Here is a 25,108-nt window from a genome sequence, read left to right as displayed (position 1 = left end):
AGCTCTGTTTGTGAAGTGGTAATTTGCTTTATTGAACAAGAAACATTTACAACATTCACAACATAACTGCTCGTGTCGCTCACAGAACGTTGAGGGACAGAGTGCATTCGAGCGCGTCGCTTGGGCGCGGGGCCAACCTGGCGCTCTCTTCTCCTCTTGCCCGAGCGGTCAGGAGGACTGCTTGGGCCTCGCGGGGGACGCGGTGGGTCTTCTGCGCGGGCTCCTCCGAGCCGTTCTCTTGCTACCCGCTCCCTGCCACTGGCCTGGGGTTGACGGCCCGAGGCGGAAGACGACCGAGAGCGAGGCTGCTGCGGCGGCGGGGGCGGGGGCGCCCTCCGCGGAATAACGTGGCTCATAGCCTTTTCCTTTTTCTGGGTCTCAGAAAAACGCTCAGTGACTTTCTCGACGGCGTCTCCGAACAGGCCTGCAGGGGAGATAGGCGCGTTCAACAGCGTTTTCCTGTCAGCTTCCGGCACGTCCGACAGGGTGAGCCACAGGTGTCTGTGGAGCACCACCAAGAACCCCATTGAACGGCCAATAGCCTGGGCCGAACGCTTCGTGGCCAGGAGCGCGAGGTCCGTGGCCGATCGAAGATCCCGAATGGCGTCAGCATCGATAGAGGCGGCGCCATCCAGGGACTTCAGCTGCTTTGCCTGCAGCACTTGTAGTACGGCCATGGCGTGTAGTGCAGACACCGCCTCCCCCGCCGCACCGTAGGCTTTGTTAGCTTGGTGGGCCGTGAATCTGCAAGCTCGGGACGGCAGGTTGCGGTCCGAGCCCAGAGCGGGAGCCGACGGGCAGAGATGCGCGGCGACGGTCTCCTCGACGGGGGGGATGCGAAGGTAGCCGTGGTCCCCTGCCTCGTCCACGGGGGCAAACATGGCCTGGGTGGAAGTGAGGGTACGCGCCGATTGCGGGGCCACCCACGACTTCACCACGTGCTCATGCACATCAGGAAAAAATGGGGTTCCTCTTCTCGAAGCGGCCTGACGGCGGCTCGATTGGAGGAACCACGCGTCGAGTTTGCTCTTCGACGGCTCATCGGGAGCTTTCCACGAGAGGTCCAATTCCTCAACGGCCTTAGAGAGGATGCGAAACAGCTCGTCCTGTAGGTCCGCCGGGGCCTCTTGCTCCGCGGCCGCTAGCGCTGCTCCGCACCCCTCTCGTTCTCGGAGGCAGACAGAGACATGGAGTCATCTTCCTCACTCGCCCCGAAGGACACGAAGTCGGCGACCTCGCGGGGGGGGTGAAAGGTGGGGTCGGGAAAACTCACCGGAGATCGAACCTCGACTCTGCGGTTGGGGGGGGCTACCAGCGGCTCGAAGGCGGCGGTAGGCCCAACCCCCGCTGCTGTGCGAGCTTGGTCCCGCCTGGCCTTGAGGGCTCGCAGGGACATGTCTGCGCAGTGGTCGCAGGACCCTCATCTGAGAGGGCTGACTCAGCATGGGCCAGCCCCAAGCACGCAACACAAAACAGGTGCGTATCCGGGGGCACGATGGAGCCCTTGCATAGGTTGCAAATAGTCGCCATCGGATGCAGGAGACAGTGTAGTATCTCTGGCGCACCTTCGACGACGGCGAATAATCCAAGTTTGTAGTATCAGCTTTCTAGCACACGATTTGAGCGTGAAGAGAGAGATTCTGAATTGGAATTGACGCTGCACCTGCTTTATACTGCACAAGGTTCAGTATTTGCATATTTTGCGTCAATTGGCCAGCTCTGCTGGCGTTAGCCTATAAGATTTCAGCGGAAGTGAAGGATGAGAGGAGTTCCCATATACGACATCCGTAATGTCGAGTTCCGTAGCCTTGATAGGGAACTCGCAAACAGCTAGAGCGATCGAGTTGCTACCACTGAAGTCCTCTGTTTACAGTCTTGAATCTTTGATTTTTTTTTTTTTTTTTTGCCAAATCAAATGTTTTATGGTCAAGATTCATCTCGTAGCTGGCTGCCTTGGTTTCAGACATAAAACTCTTTATATCAGCACTTTAATGAAACGTCAATGGAGATATTTAACGGGGAAAACACTTCGGAAAAAAGAGCCGTTAAAAAATGGTGATCACTGTTGAAATCTAGGTCAAATGAAAGCGAAGCTCGTTCTTCTTTGAAGTCTGCATCTACTGGACAGATGGCGCCTCCCCATTGCTCCGGTAAGTGATAACAATAAAAGGAAACAATAAAGTCAAATAATAAAAATAGGTAAAAAAAAGTTTGAGCTGAAAGAAATGTTTGCTGTCTGTATGTTTAACCATTCAATTGAGCTGACGTTAATGTTAGCGAGCTCAGTAACATAAGCTAAGTTAGTTGACATTGCTCAGGCCCAATTTAAACTCTGATTACAGTTTATACCTTAATTACAGAGTAATAATACATTGTGTAATTATACATTTATTAAAATGTAACAATAAATGTTTAATTATAACTTTATTACAGCGTGATAATACATTGTGTAATTATACCTTTATTACAGTCTAATAATAAAGTTATTACAGTGTAATAATAAATGTGTGATTATAACTTTATTACAGTGTAATTATACATGTATTACACTGTAATGAAGTTATAATCACACATTTATTAAAGTATTAAAGTATAACATTTATTAAAGGCTCTGTTGTGTAACAATGCCTTTATTATGATGTAATAATGAATGTGTAATTATAGCTTTATTACAGTGTAAGTATACATGTATTACAGTGTAATAATGCATTGTGTAATTATACCTTTATTACAATTTTATAATAAATATTTAATTATACTTTTATTACAGTGTAATAATACATTGTGTAATTATACCTTTATTACAGTGTAATAATAAATGTGTAATTATACCTTTATTGCAATGTAATTATACCTTTATTGCAGTGTAATAATACATTGTTTATAATACCTTTATTATGTCCTTCGGATGAGATGTTAAACCGAGGTCCTGACTCTCTGTGGTCATTAAAAATACCAGGATGTCCTTCGAAAAAAAGTAGGGGTATAACCCCGGCATCCTGGCCAAATTTGCCTCTTGGCCTCTGTCCATCATGGCCTCCTAATCATCCCCATGATTGGCTTTATCACTGTCTCCTCTCTACCAGTAAGCTGATGTGTGGTGGGCGTTCTGGCACAATATGCCTGCTGTCACATCATCCAGGTAGATGCTGCACATTGGTGGTGGTTGAGGAGATTCCCCCTTCCATGAAAAAGCACTTTGAGTACCTAGAAAAGCGCTATACAAATGTAACAAATGATTATTATTATAATTATTATTATTATTATGAGCTTTTTATAAATTAGCTTTCATTTGACCCAGATATCAACAGTGACATCCATTTTTTAACGGCTCTGTTTCCGAAGTGATTGTCAATTGTGACCGTTTTCCTTTGATGGCTGTGGGCGGGGTGCTGAACTAGAGAACGCAGATATTAATGCATTATGACGTCTGATAATTCCATGCAGCCTGGTTGTCTCTGTGTAGTCTTGCTAATTATGCAGTCTCATATGTATTTGCCAGGAGATGAAAAATAATTCAAGTGGAAAAACAATATTTGTTTGTTAATCTATTCTCCAAGTTGGGTTGGGAGCTGGCTCAAGCTACACAAGCTATGATGACGCAATCTACCCGCGGCCGCGAGGAACACCCGACTGCAACGCATCATATTCGTTGTCATCTTAAGTAAACAAGGCTGAAAGTGAAAGCTGGTGAAAAAGATCGGTGCAACATCCATTATTTGGACTTGGTTCGGATTTAAGCCGTCCGACGTAGACTGTGTGGTGTAACAGTTCGGTAAGTTAACACATGACTAATCCGTTCTACCACCTCAAATTCAAAACGAAACATATCACTGAATACCAGCGCGCGCGTATTATTCCCAGGGTTGGGGAGTAACGGAATACATGTAACGGCGTTATGTAATCAGGATACAAAAATCCAATAACTGTAATCCGTTACAGTTACGTCAAAAAACGTTGTAATCAGATTATAGTTACATTTTGAAAAAAGGGGGAATACTTTCAGGATTACAATGGTTTAATTTGAAACTAAATAAATAAGTATTTTGGCATAATAACACTATATTAAGCGCTGCTTGATTATACAGTAGTTCCTGGTTCTGTTGCCAGTAATGACTCACGTGTGCCACGCGCTGCTGCATGCGCAAATAACAGCTGTCTACAATCTCCTCAGACGCAGAGTGAATCACTGCTGCTAGTAGAAACGATGCTGCCTGCGGGTAAAATCACTTTTAATTCATGGAAATTCCGCTGCTATTTTGTAGAAATTAGGAGAGTAGCTTTTTTAGTACCCAAAATGTCCTTTCTTAATCTTTTCTCACGTAACGGGATGATCGCTGTCTAGGTAACGTAGGGGAACTCCCACTGCCAACGCCCCAAGTTCAGTCAGGCAAATTAAGAAAGATCACGGCTTTAGTCAACATGTAGGCCTATTTTAAAATAAACTATTTTACACAACTAAATGTGTTTTTATTTTTTAGTTAAAAATTAGTTAAAAATAAAACAAAATAATCTGTAATACCATACATTAGCCACTAGATGTCTGTATAGCCCTTTACATAAATATATATATTCAGGCCTGTGTGTATATTTTCCAAATATTGTACACTGGACCAAATTCTTAATAAATAAAAGTTTTTTGTATTTATTTTTTTATAATATTTATTCTTGCTTGACTTTATTTATATACGTGACCTTGAAGTAATCCAAAAGTAATCAGTTACATTACTTTCATATTATAGTACTTGGATTACGTTACTGAATACTTTTTTTAGGAAGTAATTTGTACCTGTAACGGAATACATTTTTAAAGTAACCCTCCCAAGCCTGATTATTCCCAATATATCTTAGTGAGTGGTGTAGCACATAATCTCTTTTTATTAAAAGCGCCCGATTTTAAGAATCGTTGTTGTGTTTCTTTTTAACTGAAAAGACATCAGTTAGACAATATTCTAATTTTAAATTTGGGGTTTCATAAGCTCCAAGCCATAAACATTAGACCTACTTAAGTCTCTGCAGCTAGTGTACTTAAATTTTATTTATCTGCAAAATGATGTTGTATACTTACAGTTTTGCACAATATATGTTCTCAAAACTACATACACCCTTTCAAAAAAAAAAAAAAAAAAACATTTAGCAGTTGTTTAGCAGGGTCTGTGAAACCTGTTCTGAAATGGTTTTATTATAATATCGTTATCGCAAGAGGCTGCAATGTATATCACAATATGGATTTTAGGCCATATCGCCCATCCCTAATTGATAGCCTATAGTAGTTGATAATAACATAGGCCTACCTAATGTTGCCTACGGACGGTAACAGTACAGTAGTAACCTTTTACAGTCTATGAGTAGAACAGCTTTCTCAAGCAGTTTGTGATGCATTTTGAAAACAGGAGATGAGCCCCTGGTCTAATGCGCCACCTAGCTTGAGAAACCCGTTCTCAAAGACTTACTTTTATAGTCATTATTTGGGTAGCACACATATTCTGAATGCCTTCGGCAGAATTCAAATGAGCCATTTTAATCTAGATTAATCTAGATTAATTTCAAAATAAATCTAGATTAATCTAGATTAAAAAAATTAATCTATGCCCACCTCTAATATATACATATATACATGGAAGGAGATGATTGTTTTTGAATATTCCATACCGTTTACAGAGTGTTTTCTACAAGATCTCCAGCACTCACTAAGTGAATCTTCAGATGATAACTGTACGTTTACACCGCCACCGGCGAGAGCGGCAAAATTCGCTCTCGCCACCCTGCCACCGACGCCGTAGAAAGATTCGGGGACGCTCTGACGTAGATTAGAATGCGTGATTTTTTTCCTCTCAGGCGGAGGACTTCTACATTCCGATTGGTTGCCGCTGGTTGCCGCCGAACCGCGTCATAGCTTATTACCATAAAGTTGACTTGATTTCAACTCCTCTCGCCGCTCTCGCCGTCCAAGACGCGCCGCGCCGCCTTCGCCGGTGCTCGCCGCCGGCTCTCATTGAAAATGAATGGCTTCCGGCCACTTTGACGCTCTCGCCACCGGCGTTGTGAACGCACAGTAAGGCATCACCTCTTGAAACCCCAAGAGATCCTCTTCTGGCTTCCTCGAACTGGAGCAAACGACAAAGTCTCTTTTCGGAGAGGTGGAGGGCAGTGAGACCCCGCCTGGTGAACACGGCTGTGGCACAAGAAAATGTGGCAACACACATCTGCCAACAGTGTGGGAGAAATCCAGCTGCTGTCCGGTGTTGTGACTGTCGACCACGTCCCTTCCTCTGTGCTGATTGTGATGTCAGCATGCACACCAGACATGTCCTCCACAACAGAGATGCCATGACTGCTGGATTCTTCCAGCCATTGCCGTCAACGGCTCTTTCCCATTGTGGTAAGTTCTGGTTTGTGTGTGTACAACATATATCTCATTCTCAGAATAGTTAAGCTCATAAGCTTTACTATTTAAATGATGACTTTGTCTTTTATTGTTTTATCTTGAATGTATGTGGATACTCTGTGTCAGTCAGATTTTTGAGCACATCATGAGTACTTTTTCTGCAATATGCTTCATTGCCATTGATCTATTACAATCTTATATTTCTCAGTAAATACAAATTAACATAATTCAAGTGTACTGTATGATCTTTTTCAGTTCGGCTTGTACCTGTGGAGATGCCTGACAAAATCTGTGGTTGTTCACCAGAGTTATTGAGGGTTAGTCCAGGAAAGATTGTTGCTGTGGTCACAATGAATGGTAAGAATGTGAAGAACTTTATTCTGTCCTGTTTGAGAAGCATCTTTAAAATAAATATCTATCCATACGCGACTCCCTACAAATTTGACATAGATATAAAACTAAAAATATATGAAGTATACAAAGTAATATATAAATAGTACAAAGAACCCAAACCCTGGTTTACATTACAGTGGATGTGTTTTTGATATTTCCAGGACGACATGATCTAACCATGCCCGAGTTAATTTGAGGCATGCCAAGCCACTTGGACTGCTGGAGTCGCTGACCTAAACAGAAGTGACTACTGGCCTGGAACCCTTCAATTTGCCACACTTTATGCCACGGATGTCTTTTTGAGTGGGAGGCTGTGCGATTTGAGGTGGACAACATATGCAAGGAAGAGCCCTTCAACTGTCCTGCATGCACCCTAGATATGCTTGCAGTTTCAGTTGATGGAAACCGCAAGCATTACCGTTTCAAGAATGCTGCTAGGCACACCAAACTGTATCACAGTGTTTGTATTACAGTTTTTCTCAATTGCTTAAACACTATAACCAGGCTTTTGAACTAAAATTTCAAAACCATAACGGCATTTATCAAAAAGCACACCCATTTCACTAAACTATAAACACTATTCCCTGTTTTGACACATGAGTCAGATTTGTTGAACTGTCACTGCAAAACTCTACACACAAATCCCTTCATTTCTCATTGCCTACACCATGTTGTCATATAGAAAGCACTAGCATTCAAAATAATTCACTCAAGTCAGCACAGCTTCAGCTCAGTTAGCACACAATTACCCAAGTGAAAACACTAAGAGTAAAAATTTAACACACATCAATCAGAACCTTCAATAGATAGATAAAAGGGCCCAAATCAGTTTATTGCGTTTTGGAACAATGGATCCAGAAAGACATGAAGGAAGAGGGATAAGAAGGAGGGGGAGGAAGGGCAAGAACAAGAAGACAAGCAGTCTCAGATGAAATTCAAGCCACTCTAGTCGCCCATGTCTCAGTCAATGGTGTGACTATGAGGGAGGCTGGGCTACGAGTAAGGCCAAATTTGAGTCGCTTCACCGTCGCCTCGAGAACCTTCAGGGAGGAGTGGTGGCAAACAAAATTCTATCACTGAATAAGAGACAAACATTTCCAATAGTCTTTGATGAGGTGTATTTTCTTGCAAGAAAAGGCCAGCAGTCGTACAGTCACACAGAGTGGCTGCAGAGTGTGACAGTGAAGGGAGGGCATCCTTTCTCCTTTATAGTCTTGACTCCCAGAATGTTATCTTTCTAGGCATGGTATTTCAACCATACGTGAAACATTCTTAGATGTGTTCATCATATTGTCTCCTTGAGTGGAGGCTCTCCTGTCACGTCCCAACACTCTTTACCATTCCAATACATATTAGAATATGGTTTTTGTGTGCTCTTTTACTGTCATATGTTGGTCACACACATCATACTGTAAGTAAAAATAAAAAAAAAATGAGAGGAGAGAGTAAAAAAAAACAAGTAATAAAAACTCGGTGAGTGTTTTAGCGCAATTTTCTCACCTAAATCTACGAAAACCCGAAGTCTCTAGGTGGTCTGGTTGAGGAGTAGATAGAAGTGCAAGATTGGTGCGCACAGACAGAACAGAAATGAGTTAACAATCGCAATTTGTCCGTGGAGGAAAATTGTGCTAAAAAGAGTAAAAAAAAATATTTGTGTGTGTGTGTGTGTGTGTTTTCTGTGTATGAATAAAAATGTGCCAATGTATCCACTGGTTGTGTCTTTTGTGTTCATCATGTGAAAAGGTTTGTGATGGGGGGAACCACAAGCTACATAACTTACCAGTTTTGGAAATGTTGTTTTGAATTTATTGCACCAGTGTGTTAGACTATGTTGTAGTGTGTGTGATTTTGAGGGCTTGTGTGTCCAGTCTGAGGGCAAAGTTTGGTTTTTCAGCAAGAGTGAATGGTTTTGAGTGTAGAGCTTCATTTTGACCTGAAAATAGGATGTTTGGGGAATTGGGTGAGACGTTATGGATTTGTGTTTATAGTTTTGAGAATACGAGGCATAGTTTCAAGAAATGTGTTTAAGCAATCGAGAAAAACTGTAATAATAAAACATAGCTGTGAACCAAGTAATCTCAGATTATAAGTTATCATAAATTGTTGTCAATCATCAGTTGTTGTTTTTTGTTGTTTTTTAGATCTGAGGAACAGGCCATCTTTGAAGGCGTCTTCATAGCCAAGGACGAAGACGTGAAAAGATTTGTAGACCACATTCACAACACATCCAAACATGTAAAATTCTAGATGATAATTAGATGACTATAATAACCTCTTTCTGAAGAGTTTGTTTAGGAGAGTCTTATTTTCATCAATCATTTTCCATATTGTAGTTCAGTGGAAGAAGTGTTTGTGGAGACAATGCTTCAAATGTCATTCTGTAACCCCATACTATTTCAGAGATTCTTTGAAGGTTGATGTTTAATACAAATTATTTATTTATTTATCATAAATGCATTCCAGACTCTGTCGATCTAAGGACAAAGAGAAAGGCGTTTGACATCATCATGTCAGTAAGGAGACTTGAGGAGGAGCAGAAGATTCTTGTTGCAGAGATGGACCACCATTGGAAATTCCGATACCCTCAGAGAGCTGTCCTGCTTGTTTTCTAGTGAGACAATGAAAAGTATGTTGTAATAAATTACATAAGCATAGGGTTGCCCCGACCAAAGATTACTATTAGGGGGCAGCCCTAATACATATACACAACAATGCTGACTGTTTATAAAGTTTCTAAGGCTGGTCTTATATTCTTGTGTTCCTCTTTTAAGATTCACAATGTGGCCTAAGTGAAGAGGGTTTGAAAGGTCTGCAGAGCATCATCCTCAGAAAGCGGCATCAAATCAGAGAAATGAAGGTGCAAGCAAGAGACTGTTACCTGCAAAAGTTTTGTCTGGAGCAGAGGACATCAACTTCTTGTACAGTGATTCAGCTGATGAGTACGACAGTGACTATGAAATTTCTGATGATGGACTGTAAGCTACAAGACAGTAACACCTTTCATACTTCTGGACAATGACCTTAACTATAAAGCATGTAATAAAATCTGCTTTTTATCACAATAAATAACCAAAGTGTTACCTCTTCTTTCACATATATAGAAATGTGTGCATGCATGCCTCTACAACCAGTCAGTGGTGGAAATGAATTGCATTAAAGTACTGTACTGTGTGGTACAGTAACTTTCATTAGTTGAACTGTAGGGTGCTGTATAACAACTGAAACCTGTTAAGAGACATGGAAGAAGCAGATAAGGAAGAACACCATAATGATGAGGAATAATTTCTTTCCCAACATAATATTCAATGTGCTTTTTGTATAATCTAGTACAGGTTTCATAGTCAACTGATGTGATTCTGTGGTACTCAAAACATTTCACCACTCAGTTGTGTAGATTTATCAGCTGTGACCTGATCAACAGTATAATGTTACAGTTTTCTGGATTGCTAAAACACATTTCTTGAAACCATCACTCAATTCTCAAAACCTTAAACACAAAACCAAATTTTCAAACCACATTCAGAGGACCTCTGACTCTTCTGGCAACATCAAACAATATCCTCAAAACTATTTTATCTGTTCTCAAAATCAAACAATGCTTCCAGATCATACACACATGAGTCAATATTATAAACACTACAGATCATTCGTTAGACACTACAGAGAAAAATGAAGAGCAGAATCCGAAACACGCAGTTACCGAAATAAAAGTATATTGTAACTAAGTAAACAAATTTTGCAATTACTTTAAAAAAGTATAGTAATGACAACTTACAGTAGTAAGGTGAATAAATTGTATGCTGTATGCACTGCAATATATAGTATTGTACTGAATATTGTATAGTATTGAATGTCTGGATATTCAGCACTTTTTATACTGTGAAAATACAGTGACCCAACTGCAAAAGACAAAAAGGTTACAGTAAAAAACTCTAAATTAAAAACATTACAGTCACTCAGAAGAGTTGTGCAACTAAAGGAATCAAGGTCAGTGAGAGAGATTTTATCCTGCTTCAGCATCATGTCTTCATGTTGGTCCGGCCTAATGACCTCTTCCACATCACAATGTCATCTCAGGAAAAGGGAAAATCCCTAAAGCAGATCCAGCCTTGACAACTCTCTTCACACCTTGCTGTTTCTCATCCTCATCCTCCTCCTCTTCCTCTTTGTTCACCACCTATTTCACATACTCTTCTTCCTCCTCTCCCTCTTATATTGTTTCCATCCATTGTTGGTAACATTCAGTGCAACATTTTGAGTCAGTTTTGGCACTCTGAACTGACTTGTATGATGTACAGTTGGTTTGGTCTCATCATTAGAAATAAGTGAACAATTTTGAGTAGTTGTGTGTTAACGATGACAACTGTGTTGTAGTTGTTTAACTTTTGCCTGCCTGTGTTTAGAGTTTTGACACACGTGTCAGTGCGAAATGTGTTTTAGTGAGTGAGAATGTGTTTAGAGTTTTGCAAAAAGAGTGCATGAGATTTGCAAACAGTGTTTTAACTACCTGAATTTGTTTAATGTTTTACAGAAAGAGTGATTTATTTGACAAATTCGATTAGGCTATTGAGAATTTGGGAGGTTTAGTGTTTTAGCAATTCAGAAAAGGTCTATTTTACAACATTTGTAAAATATTAGTGTATTTTTGTATTCCGAGTTCAGAGTCTTGCAATATAGTCAAGTCAAGTCAAGTCAAGTTTATTTATATAGCGCTTTTCACAACATAGGTTGTATCAAAGCAGCTTCACAGTAATAAATTAAAACAATACATCAATGTTTGTTTCTAGTGGAACGTCCACGTTTGGTAATGCTAATCAATAGTATCGTTGATTGATTAATTAAATTAAATATCCCCAAATATTCCCAACTGAGCAAGCCAAAGGCAACAGTGGCAAGGAACCGAAAAACTCCATCAGGTGACCTAATGGAGAAAAAAAAAACCTTGGGAGAACCCAGGCTCAGTCGGGGGCCAGTTCTCCTCTGGCGTTTATGAACTAGAGGTCAGATTTACCTGTCAGATTAAAAGAATTATATGAATGCCTGGCTGAATCAAAACCTAAAACAAGCATGATGTAAATATAGAAAAGGCGGGAAAGAAAAAGAATGATATAAATGTGACTCAGTACAGTTTGTTGTCCATGCAGTACATATGTGTAGGCAAGGGCGTAGATTTGGTTTGAACATTGGAGGGGTTGAAGTTTGGGTATGCCTCCTGATATTGTGATCATGGTATAAATATTGGGGTGTGTGTAATGCATAGATTTAAATATTGGGGATGTAGATTTAAATACCCCCCACAAACTACGCCCCTGTGTGTAGGTTTTACTGCCCTTCCTCCCACAGGGGTCCCGTAGCACCCATGGAAGAGCAAAAAAATGCACATTCTGCAAAGTCTGCAAATGCAAAGTCTGATAAGTGTATAAAAGTGAAAATTGGTAGGACAATTATTTATGCTATGTTTAATACATAATGTTGGACAGAGATGTTTGGCATACATGGAAAGGTGTTAAAAAAGCATTTTAAAAAGTGCTCACAGTAAAATACCAAATTTCAGTCTGGCTCTCAAATAAAGATTGTATTTATTTAATTTCATTACTAAATGTTTTTTAAACTACATTACCCATAAGCCTCTATCATTGTGTCCATGGGACGGGCGGTGTAAATTGTAGTTCATTGAAGTGTGTAGTTACACTATAGGGTTAGGGTTAGGATCTCGGTAAAAGTGTAATTTCTTTCAATATAGCAATACCTCATTGTTAACTGACAGTATTACTGACAACATAACGCCAGCAAAACATAGTTTGCGATATGGAGCACTTTTTATTCTGACCTAAACGTTAGTCCAACCACAGCTTGTCCTTCTGGAGCCATGGAAGCGTCAAAGCCACGTCACACTTGTCCATATATGGTATTTACAGGCTCTTCCGACTTTTGATGTACGCAAATCCAGGATATTTATTTATTTTGTTGTTGTTATTTTTCATTGAAAGATATACAACAACGCTTAATTTCCATGATCATGTATGTATAAGTTCTGCAATAAAAAAATAAAAAAACAGACTCTTCCGAGTTCTGACTGAAGATAGGCTATGTAACCTATGCAATGTAACCCTACAGGGATCTTGCAAAAAGAAAATTACTCTTGATAGTTATTCTAGCATGCAGTATTTGTTTTAAACAGCTGTAAGTTAATCTCTTAATCAAATAAAATGTGTCTGTAACATTTAAAGATGATTGCGCTCACACTTTGTACTAATTTCCCAAAATGTATAGATATGCCAAACTAATTTTTCTTTTCTTTAAAAAAAAACAAACAAACAAAAAAAAAAAACAGATGCAAGGCTGCCACCAGAAAATACACTATTTTCTTCCCTTTGAAGAACACTTTGCCCCCCAAAATAAAACCAATATTTATTTACATGATTAATTTGACATTATTTTATAAAAAGGCAAATACAAATAGGTAATTACAATTATAATTATAAATGTTAAAGGAATTAATATCTGAAATTGTAATTGAACATTTCAAACAGGATTACAACATTTTAATATCTTTAGGAGTATTCTGTGGTATTTATTCATGGCTGGCATACCAAACAAATAGTTCAAGTAGACTTATACAAAAAAAAAGTAAAAATAATGCCTTTGAGAATGCCATTATGCCAAACAGCACTCATTTTCTCCCTTATGATCTCCATGGTACACTTCCTGGCTGTTGTGCAGTTAATGAAAATGCAAAAGTTTATTTATTTTTTACACACCATTAAGAAAATAAACACAAAAAGAGACTGGGTATTGTGCAAAAAACTTTAATGAACAAAAGCAAGAGAAAAAGGAAAGGAAAGGAAAGGAAAGGAAAGGAAAGGAAAGGAAAGGAAAGGAAAGGAAAGGAAAGGAAAGGAAAGGAAAGGAAAGGAAAGGAAAGGAAAGGAAAGGAATGGAAAGGAAAGGAAAGGAAAGGAAAGGAAAGGAAAGGAAAGGAAAGGAAAGGAAAGGAAAGGAAAAGAAAAGAAAAGAAAAGAAAAGAAAAGAAAAGAAAAGAAAAGAAAAGAAAAGAAAAGAAAAAAACTCACAAAAAAAGAAAAGAAAAAAAAGACATTAAGGGTGCTTGAGTCCAGGTGACTAGGCTGTCATGCTGAAAGCTGGTTGGGATCTGGGGAATTAGGCATAACATGTAGGAGTTCACTGGCAGGCTCCCATGTGTCATCCCAGGTTTTGCCACTGTAAAATATCATAAGTGCAAAAAAATTCATTAGAACACAGAGAAAAAAAAAATCAAAATCACTGTTGGGTTACATTTAGAGAGTTCATTGAAATGTATTTATGTTTGTTAAAGTAGCATTAACCCTGGTTAAGCCCAGTGGTGGAATGCAACTTAGTACATTCACTCAATTTACGGTGTTTTGTCATTTTACACATTTGTATACAACATTGCATCTCACAAGAAAATATTGTACTTTTTACTAAACTACAATTGTCTGGCAGCTCTAGTTACACAATGTTCCAGACAGTTCATGTACATTAAAAGCCATGCATCTCAAAATGTACTGATTTCAAAATGTTTCTGATAAACTGAGGGATGAAGTTGTCATTATTGGGATGAGGAAAATCACATTTCCAACACATGTACAACAGGAAACAACTAAATTATGACACATAAGTGTTTCAGATACTGAAAGATTAATTTATGTGTGCATGAAACACTGCTACTTTTGTAATGCATTACCAAGTGGATGTCCTTGCAGGCTCAATAAATAAGATAGTTCAGAGCTAGAGCTAGCCGCTAGAGTACTTACTAGAAACAGAAAACATGATCACATCAGGACCATTTTATTGTCCATACATTGGCTGTCTGTCAGCTAGTTTTAGAGTTCTATTAATTACTCAGAAAGCACTGAATGGTCCAGCTCCTCATTACCCACAATCCATTGTGTTAATCACAAAATTCCAGGATCGTACAAATAGAATATTCTAAATAAAGACAAGGAGGTAGATCATTCGCCCATTTGTCTTTAAAATTATGGAATAGTCTTCCGAGCATTCCAAATTAGGACACACTCTCTCAGTCCAGACTAAAGACAGTCCAGATATTTGTCTTTAGTCTGGACTGAGAGAGTGTGTCTGATTTTGGAATGCTCGGAAGACTATTCCATAATTTTTCATCATCGGAATGCATGTCCTAAAGGTTACAAGGGCCTACCTGCCGGATCTAGCTCTTCCAAATGCCTCCACCTCATCGCTATTTGCTTCTGAGTACTGAGAATAACGTTCAGTTGTAGGCCTAAGTCATTTATAAGTGATTAGTTAATGATGAACTAATCATTTACAAAACATTCATAAATGAGTAGCAAGTGACATACTAACATTTTATGTATGTTTTGTAAATTGTGTTACAAGTCATTTATAATTGATTAGTTAATGATTAACTAATCATTTAAAAAACATGACTAATCATTCATAAATGATTAATTAGAGATATGTTCATTATATGTTTTGTAGATTCAGTTATAAGTCATTTACAATTGATTAGTTACTGATTAACTAATCATTTACTAAACATGACTATGCGTTTTATAAATGTTTAATAAATGATGTTACATTTTTTTTGTATGTTTTGCTCTATCATCAGGTGCACAGTGGTTAAAGACTCCATATGTTTCAGAGAAGACAGCTGTCTATACCCTCACCAGTCAGCACTTACACTGCAGTACACACTACAGTGTTCAACACCTGTTATAGATGTGTAAACGCATGAATAAATCATTTACAACACTTTCTGCATCCCCTAATCTAAAGTGTAAACTATTCATCACTTGTAAATGTGTTACATATACCTACAAATGATCTGTATGTGTATTCAAGGCATTTACAACACTTCTTGCACCCTCTAATTGCTACATATATACAAAAAAACAAACATTTATTAAACATTTATGAAACGCATATTCATGTTTTGTATATGACTAGTTAATCATTAACTAATCAATTGTAAATAACTTATAACTGAATCTAACATACATACAATAATTAAAATATCAATTATTAATCATTTATGAACGCATAGTCATGTTTCGTAAATAATTAGTTAATCATTAACTAATCACATGTAAATGACTTGTAACGGAATTTACAAAACATACATAAAATGTTAGTATGTCACTTGCTACTCATTTATGAATGTTCTGTAAATGACTAGTTCATCATTATCTAACCACTTATAAATGACTTACAACTGAACGTTATTATAAAGTGTTACCATAATGATTGGAAGCAGCCTAACAGAACACATTTTACCTCATTTATCCCCACTTATTCGATCAAAGAGGAAAACCTTCTGCCTACTACATTTTCATCAACCTGAAATGATGAAAAGACACGGAAAGTTTATTAAGCCATGATGCCATGCTTTGTAGCTGAATCTGTCCAAATTTAGCATTTCACATGTGAGGTGATATGCAGTCCTTTTCATTCATGTCAAAGTAAATTTGTCCCTGTTTTTGAAAAAAAATGTACAGGATTGGCTTTCCCAAAGTCCTCTAAGCTTAATGGTCCTTGCACACTGACTCTGAAATACGAATAAATATGTTTTGTCAATCACGTTTACACACTGCGTCATAAAAAATCGGATCGGGTTCGATTTTCTGCGTTTTTCGGATCAGTAGCAAGAATTTTGAATGGTGTTTTGACAATGAATACGGAAAAACGCATACAAAAATTTCAGACTCAGTGTGGAAGGACCTTAAAGGGATACTTCACCTCTGGAAAGATGAATGTGTATTTAAAATAGGTCTTTTATGTAGAAGAAATGTGAAGACATTTTTTAATTTGGAGCTTTCTAGCCTGAGAAATGTATTTTTGGCTCATGTGGATGAAAGACAACAACTCCCAGAATGCACTTGCTTCGCTGCCCTAGGAGGCCACGCCTACTGGTAAGAGAGCGCAGTTAGACAAGGTTAGACTACCAGTGAGTCTCCGTGACGAGTCTGCCTGGGATTTCGGGATCATTCGGCTTTTGCGTTCTACAGTCGCCATTCATCATGTTTACTGTGGCGAGCAGGACGAGGCTGACGGCCGCGGGAGAACGGCGCGAGGCCGGTGGCGTCACTACTGAGACGCGCCGGTCACGCAACGGAGGTGCGGGAATTTTCTTAGCAATGTTAAAACGCACATCAACCGATCACTTGTTTAGCGTTCATGTAAACACTGCATTCAGATTCACCGATCGGAATGAATTCAGTTAGATTGAAACGAGATCGGTGTGCATGTAAACAATGAATGGCGACCGCAGAAAGCAAAAGCTGAATCCCGGACATTTTGAACGATCTCGCCGGACAAGTCAGGGAAAAGGAGGATGTAACCCCTACTTACTCAGCTTTCTCCTACTATTCAGCTTTCTCCACAGAACAAGAGCCTGCTAGCTTAGCTTCCAAAGAAAGACGGCTGACTGTGTGTACATTCTGTGAGTGAGATCCCACCCTGTATGGGCGGGCTGAAAACATGCGGAACAACGCCATCTACTGGCTGTAGTCTTTAGCCTCAGGACAGAAAATCCTCCGATGACGCAAAATGACGATTTTTGCGTCATCGGAGGATTTTTTCCAGACAAAAAATACATAAATCTCTCTTCTCAGGGGGATATGAGGGTGGAAAGCATGGTAATTCGAAAATACTACAGGTTTTCTACTAATACAAAGCTTAATGCTAAATCCTGAAGTATCCCTTTAAGTCAGGGACTGACATTAACCACAGGCCTTGGACATTGGCCACAGCTAAATAACTAAAATACTGTGAACTGGCTACCAATGACCCGGTAAGCCAAACAAATCAAATTTACATGAAGTCAACTCTGACTGGGAGCAAATTTATTAACAGTGTGGAGTAAGATGTACCATGCAAAAAGTTACCTTTTCTTCTGTTCTTCACACGTGGCCCTTCCTGACACAAAGACGTGGAAATGTAAGAGGCAGACGGAGATGGAAGAGAGACAGAGGGAGAATAGTGTGAAGAGGCAGAGGTGTTTGTCCTTTTCATTTGTTGCAAAGACTTAGAGCATGGCAGTGGAAGTTTGGAAGAAAGTGAAGGAAGAATAGTTGTACAAGTAGAAGTAGGAGGAGAGAGAGAGGTTGGAGAGAGTGGGGAAGACAGAGGAACAAGGTTAAGAACAAATACAGTCTCAGACTCCTTGGTTTGACTCTCCGCCGCCGCTTGACTCTCCGCCTGCTGAACCATTTGACTTTTGACATGTTTACTTTCATTTAAAATCTGTACATATTAACAAAGAAATATGCATTTTAAACATTCATAATTTCTAAATCAAAACATTACTTACATTTTGTCAAGATAAATTCATAGGCCCTCCGCATCTTCTCCAAAAGAATTTTAGTGACAGGAGTGGGGTGCAGATGGGTTATTATATCTGCAACCCATTTATTCGAAGCCCTTTTATCTGGCTTGCCAATAAATAAAATCGGCTTGTATCCCACAGCTTCAAGTTTACTCACCTGAAATGAACAAAAGCAGTTATCAGACATTAGTTAAATCCAATGAATTATTAGAAACATCAGTAATATATAAAGAAATTTTATTTTAAGGACATTTAATGGAGTTGGAGTATAATGCAAGAAACGTTCCTCTTGAACTGTATGCAATCAATGGCCAGTTTCAGATAAGGCCAGAGGTACTCTGCAGTTTCTGCCATTGCCATCATGACTTATACAGCAATACTTGACAGAAAAACACAAGACAGACGTGGTTCTTAAAAGAGCCTTTATTGTGTGTGTTTCTGTGTGTGTATGTGTGGTGGGGGATTAGAATAAAGAGCAGGCAAAATTGAAGGACCTGATAAGGGAGAAAAAAGCAATTCAGAATCGAACACCTTATATTTTACACCAGTATTCTTCATGTTGCCAGATTGGATAGTTTCCCAGCCATTTGGTTAGTTTTGGGTTGATCTATGTGTGATAAAAAAAGGCTTGGGCAAGTGGAATTTTTTTATTTTAAGGCAAAGGACAGAAATGGAAAATAATTTTACAGTTGCATTGTTCACTGTAGCCTTAAATAGCCTCTGAAAGAACACACAAATTATTAATCATTTCATATTGTGATGAGCCACAATAATGTTGTAGTTATGAATTAATTTGTATTATTTATTATAGATTTATTTGGGTGTTAATTATATAATTTTGCGTGGATTTTAAACAATTAGGCTGTAAAACAAACCAATCTGGCAACTGTTCTTCATCTGAACATTTCTAATATTGGATAATAGTTGTGGGCTATAATACTGAAAATATTACATTCCCCTATGATACATGGTTATATGCGACAAAAATGAACTTGAATTCAATTAGCTAACTTTGCTAGCCTGCACATTTGGTGCCATAGATATATACACTAGATCTCGCCTTGGGGTTCTAAACATGCGTCAAAACCGCCGCCATCTTTGAACAGGGGACTTGTCATAGGAATTAGCTAGGTTACGCTGCTATCTCCGCCTGTACTTCGAATTCATGGATGATACCGGACTTTTGTGCGGCGTATGGATGTTCACACAAACGAAATCTAAACCAGACAGCATGGGATTACATTTACTCTGTGGATGGTAGTAGTCAATTTATTTTATAAGTTCAGTGTACATTTCTCTGCTTGGAGGAAGAAAATGAACTGTGATTCTCGCACAGCTAATGAACTGTGAATGTGCTGTACTCTTTAGATATTATTTGAAATAATAACCCTTGTGTTTAAAATGTACAATATGCAGGAGTTGATCCTCAATACCCACTTTTTAAGGGAGCATTGCAAGAAATAAAAACTGTACCTGACGCCAAGGCTGAATGACACTCTTTATCTTCACTTTAAAGGTTTGAAATTGCTTGTGCAGAAGAGGCTACTTCAATGTTGCGTCATTGTTTTTTGTTTGTTTTTTAGCTCTTTATACAAAGGTTTCAATTCTGCATTGTAGGTTTTTCTTGTATTGAGGGTTTGGAGGACTATACCGGCCTGCGCTGCCTATGGCTGGAATGTAATGGCATTCGGAAGATTGAGAATCTGGAGAATCAGACAGAGCTTCGCTGTCTGTTTCTCCATCAAAACCTCATTCATACTCTGGAAAACCTGGAACCACTCAGCAAGCTTTGCACACTGAATGTCTCAAACAATTATATCAAGGTCATTGAGAACATATGTGAGTACACAAAAGTGAACATGGTAACAAAATAATGTAGGCCTATTTTTTTCTCTGTTCTTTACTATACCTTAAAGTCACTCATAAAGTTCACCTTTGGTTTTTCAGCCTGCTTGAGTGAGCTGTCCACGCTGCAGATCTCCCATAACACACTGGAGAATGTGTGTGACATGGAGGAGCTGTCACACTGTCCATCCATCAGTGTTCTTGATCTGTCTCACAACCGCATCAGAGATCCAGCTCTCATCAGTGTTCTAGAGAGAATGCCTGACTTGGTAAAAACACTATATCTCTTCCGTCATATACATGATCAGGTATGCCTACTTCTATCTGTGGACTGAACTGCTAGGAGTTAATGCTTGTTTCGTTTTTTTTTTTTTTGTTTTTTTTCAGCAGGTGTTAAATCTAATGGGTAATGAGGTCATCAAAAAAATCCCAAACTACAGGAAGACTCTGATTTTGCATCTAAAGCAGCTGACCTATCTAGATGACCGGCCTGTGTTTCCAAAAGACAGGTTAGCAGCAGTGTTTTCTGTGCTGAAGTGCTATAGCATTAATTGTGTGACAACTGGCATTGTCAGTTTGGAGATGAATAGACCCCACAAAGCTAGTCTTTGTTACTATTTAGAGGCTACGGTTGAAACTTTTGTATAATTATTGAAGTTTGCTTTGATTCACAGAGCATGTGCAGAGGCATGGGCTGCTGGTGGTCTGGAAGGTGAACGAAAAGAAAGAGAAATGTGGCAAACAAGAGAAAGAAGGAAGATCCAGGAAAGTTTGGATGCAATGACTGCTATCAAAGAGAACGCACTGAAACGACGGGAGGGTCGAGAGCATTTGGAGAAAGGTAAACACAATCTGTTCACTTATACACTGGCGTTAAAAAGTTTGGGGTCAGTAATATTTTTATTTTTTAATACTTTTATTCAGCATAGTGGGTTCGTGGAGGGCTCTCTCTCATTCAGTCGCAGTCACCCCTGATGAACAGAAGAGGATTTTGAGGATTCTGGCTCTTTTGCTTTTCAATTACACTGTGTTGTTTCTGCCAACCATTGTTCAAAATGGAATTTTCGCAACGTCCTTTAAGAGCGGAATAAGTGGTTATTATGATTGTTTTCGTTCAGTGTCAGGAATCATGTTGTATTTAAATCCACTCGCTGACTCTTTGCTCTATGTTTTCATTAGGAAGGATGCTAATAGCATGCTAAGATGTTTGTGTTGTAAGAAGCTACATGAAAATCAAGTGTAGCCCTTCTATTCTCCAATTCAGAAACTGCCATGTTAAGTTACTGTGTTTTTTTGTAGGGATCTACAAAATCATTTTACTATCAGATCACAAATGGCAATTAACTAAATGTGTATAAAGTTTCATTTGAGTCATTGAACAGTATCAAGGACAGAACAGGAAGCTATTTATTGCATTTTAACTACTTTACCGAGTCCTCATCATTACTCACATTTGAAATGCAACAACATCTCTGTCAATCCCTCTGAGTTGAAGTGATTTCAGGAAATGCATGGTCAAATGTTAATCTGATTGCATGATCATATGATAAAAACGCAGAGCTCCTCCCTCTCTGTGTTTCTTCATCAGTTACTTTCCACCATAATCAACCAGCAGCAGCTATAGGTAAACCCTTTTCTTTGCTCTTTAGAGTCATTTTTCATTGTCTTGGGAAATATTTGTTAGAATATTAATCTTGCTTTGAATTAATTGTGTATTAAAATGTATTCACATGTAATTTTACTAGGCAATGATTTTACTATGTTTTGTAAAAGTATATTAACAGACTAGCCTTTGGGAATTTAAATATTTTATGTACTGTCAAGAATGAATAAATGAATGAATGAGATCTGATTCTATAATGAGAATGTAGCAAAATTCTGTATTTCAGCTCAATAGGAGTGTCACTTTCACAAAAGCTGATAGGACAAAGTGAAATAATCACCATAGAAAAAACAAGGTATGTTTGGACATGTTTCTTTTGCTCTATAAATTTAAATGGCAAGTTTAATTAGCAATTTACAGTGAACTTTCATATTCCATGCTTATAATGAGATGATTCAATGATGAATACATATATCTCTTTGTGCACTTTTATAATGCTGCTGAAGCCTTTTTGTGTTGTGTAGGAGTGAAGCCAGAGGTGGGCACAAATACATCAAAAACTATTTTGTTACAAACTACAAATACTGGCTCATGAAATGTAACAAAATAAAATACAAAATACTGTTGTGAAAAATGTATTTAAATAAAATACAAGTAATTAGTATTTTGAAAATACAAAAATACTCCCACAATAATCTTAAGTCTTTTTTTTATTACTGAAAGGTCAATAACACAAATAGTAGCAATAACACAAATATGTGAAATGTGTAAATTCAAAATGGCGAAGTAGCAAAATAAAAAAGGGGAAAAAAAACAGACCGAGAATTTGTCACAAAATCAAAATTCCATTTTAATCATAATATATATGATTAATCATATTAATCATAATATGTGTGGGTTTGTTTTACACACAAGACTCGAACTGCCCTGATCGCGTATGCCTTTTCCATAGTAGAATCGCGCTGTGTGCGCAATTATTGAAAAACAATAGGATTGATGTAGCCTGACTTCGTCATACTCATATTCTAGGCAGAATGTGAGTCTGATACTGCTCCATAGGGCTTTGATTATGAGGCGTGTCTTAACCGAACCAAGAAAAAAACAACAACTCTGCACTCAGTTGGATAGACCTACAACCAATCAGAGCAACGCAGTAAGTGACGTATGTTGAGCGACGCATAGTTGTCAACAGGGCTGCGTTCAGCCCCGACAAAACTTTGCACAATGTTTTTTAAACAGAAACGGTGATGCGTTGAACACCCTGTTCTGATGACGCAAGAGTTGCAACTATGGCAGCTGAGAAGGCCATTCTTTGTGTTCTTTGTGAAGAACAGTGTGTTCAACGCATCACCGTTTCTGTTTAAAAAACGTTGTGCAACGTTTTGTCGGGGCTGAACGCAGCCCTGACCGAACTTCCCGACCAAAAAATGTTGTGGGCGGGGTTCGGGCTGGCACCCAGGCTAGGATTGGTGATTATTTTATACAAAATCCAACGGAATATCAATATTTCTCATATGTAATACGTTTAAAACATGTAAAACCTGCAGATGGATGTTATATTGTGAACGCTTGCTTAGCATGGAGATTTCAGTGGAGTTACAACAGACACGCTGTTTCATAATAGGTATGATGTCCTTTTATGAATGACAACACAGTGCATTGATCTCATAAGGCACACTTTTTTTCTCTATAATGCTGTTCAGTGTGCAATATGTGTGTGTAGACTGTATATTTTTCACAAAACACTTTACCTTAAAGGGATAGTAAGTTCACCCAAAAAGGAAAATTCTGTCATCATTTACTTATCCGTATGTTGTCCCAAACCTGTATGAGTTTCTTTCTTCTGTTGAAATAAAAATAAGATATTTTGAAGAATGTTGGTAACCAGACAGTTGACGGAAGCCATTGAAAAATGAAATGGAAGTCAATGGCTAGGCTACTGTCAACTGTTTGATTACAGACATTCTTCAAAATATCTTTTTTTTGTGTTCAGCAGAAGAAGGAAACTCATACAGGTTTGGGACAATAAAAGGGTGTCAAAAGTTTTATTTTTGGGTGAAGCAGCGCCACTTCTTTTCCTGTGTTCAAAACATAGACTGTAAAAAAATATGGACGTAGTGTCCGTGACGTCACCCGTAGGGGTTCAAAACTCATTCACTTCTTGGAGGGAGCTCGGTCTACAGGGTGTCACGTGATTTTCGTGCATCTAACCTGGACATTGCCATTGCCAACATCAGACCGAAAATATGGCAAAATCATTTACTATGGTGATAAGCATATGGTGATTTTTCTTAAGTATTTAAGTATTTGAAATACTCTAAATACACTTCCTCAAAATATTTTGTTACAAACTACATTTTATTTTTTACACACCTGCAAAATACAAATTACAAAATACACTAAAGTAATTAAATACGTATTTAAAATACATTTAATTGAAATACTGCCCATGTCTGAGTGAAGCTATACTCTAATCTGTTTCACACTTTTTCATTATCAGTAAAATCTCTATTGAAATTGATCTTCATGTAACATGTCTACACAAAACTTCCTGTTGAAATTTGCAATTTTTTTGATTACATTTCTATTATTTTTTGTCTTTTTCTGACATAAAGAACTGAATAATGAAACATGTTAAACTATTGCTGGCAATGATATTTGTAAAGGTGGACTTTGATGGCATTCATCTGTGGACTGGTGTTAATTTCACAAAATTGTTTTTCCTTAACAGATCAAATTCAAAAATCCAAAATCACTTTGTTTTTGTGAGTTGAACATCCAGAGCCCATCCAAGACGCAGAAAATGGTTTATACTGGTACATCAACCAATAGTACTTTCCAACTGGAAATAAGCCAATTTCCATGGGAATTTGATGATTTTCAATGGACATATCTGGAAAAAGTGTTTTGTGTCCCTCCAGTTGAAGCTGTGGTAATCTGGATTATTTTCTCCATTGAGTTTCTTGTCATGTCTCTGGCACTCTATGGATTGTGCTGTCTGACCAGATCTAACCATACTGTTCCCATTTTTGTCATAAACCTCTTCATCTCTGATGTCATTGAGATTTGTGTCAAACCCATCATGAATTTTTGTTCATTCAGTGTTATAATTCTACTTGTCTTCTACATTTATTTCATGAGCATAATGGCTAATATTGGCTTCATGGTCTGTATCTCTTTGGAAAGATACATACTGATCAAATACCCTGTTTGGTACAGACTTCATCATACTTGTAAAAAGTCAGCTCTGATATGCTTGATAGTTTGGGCAGTATCATGTGGATATATGGTGATTGATGTGTTTATTGTACTTACAGGCTATGTGGAATTTGCATTTCTTCTAAATGTATTGATTCTTTTGCTGCCTTATCCACTGGTTGTGTTTTCCTTCGTGGGTTCGTGGAGGGCTCTCTCTCATTCAGTCGCAGTCACCCCTGATGAACAGAAGAGGATTTTGAGGATTCTGGCTCTTTTTTTTTTCAATTACACTGTGTTGTTTCTGCCAACCATTGTTCAAAATGGAATTTTCGCAACG

At 38.4% G+C, this 25,108-nt stretch overlaps 1 protein-coding gene across 1 annotated transcript; it reads left to right on the top strand.

The window, feature by feature from the left end:
- Positions 1-19,535: 19,535 nt before the first annotated feature.
- On the top strand, positions 19,536-22,168 carry LOC308705033 (dynein axonemal assembly factor 1-like; the record flags this gene model as incomplete). The annotated part of the gene is given in 7 exon segments (XM_081389848.1): positions 19,536-19,586; positions 19,590-19,641; positions 19,743-19,964; positions 20,073-20,239; positions 20,358-20,479; positions 20,645-20,811; positions 22,098-22,168. Coding segments are annotated over 7 exon segments (852 nt in total).
- Between the last annotated feature and the right edge of the window lie 2,940 nt (positions 22,169-25,108).

The sequence above is a fragment of the Scardinius erythrophthalmus genome, assembly GCF_964197995.2.
Source record: "Scardinius erythrophthalmus genome assembly, chromosome: 2".
Taxonomy (NCBI): domain Eukaryota; kingdom Metazoa; phylum Chordata; class Actinopteri; order Cypriniformes; family Leuciscidae; genus Scardinius; species Scardinius erythrophthalmus.
The sequence above is the reverse complement of the archived record's forward strand: the minus strand, read 5'-3'. Positions and strand labels throughout refer to the sequence as shown.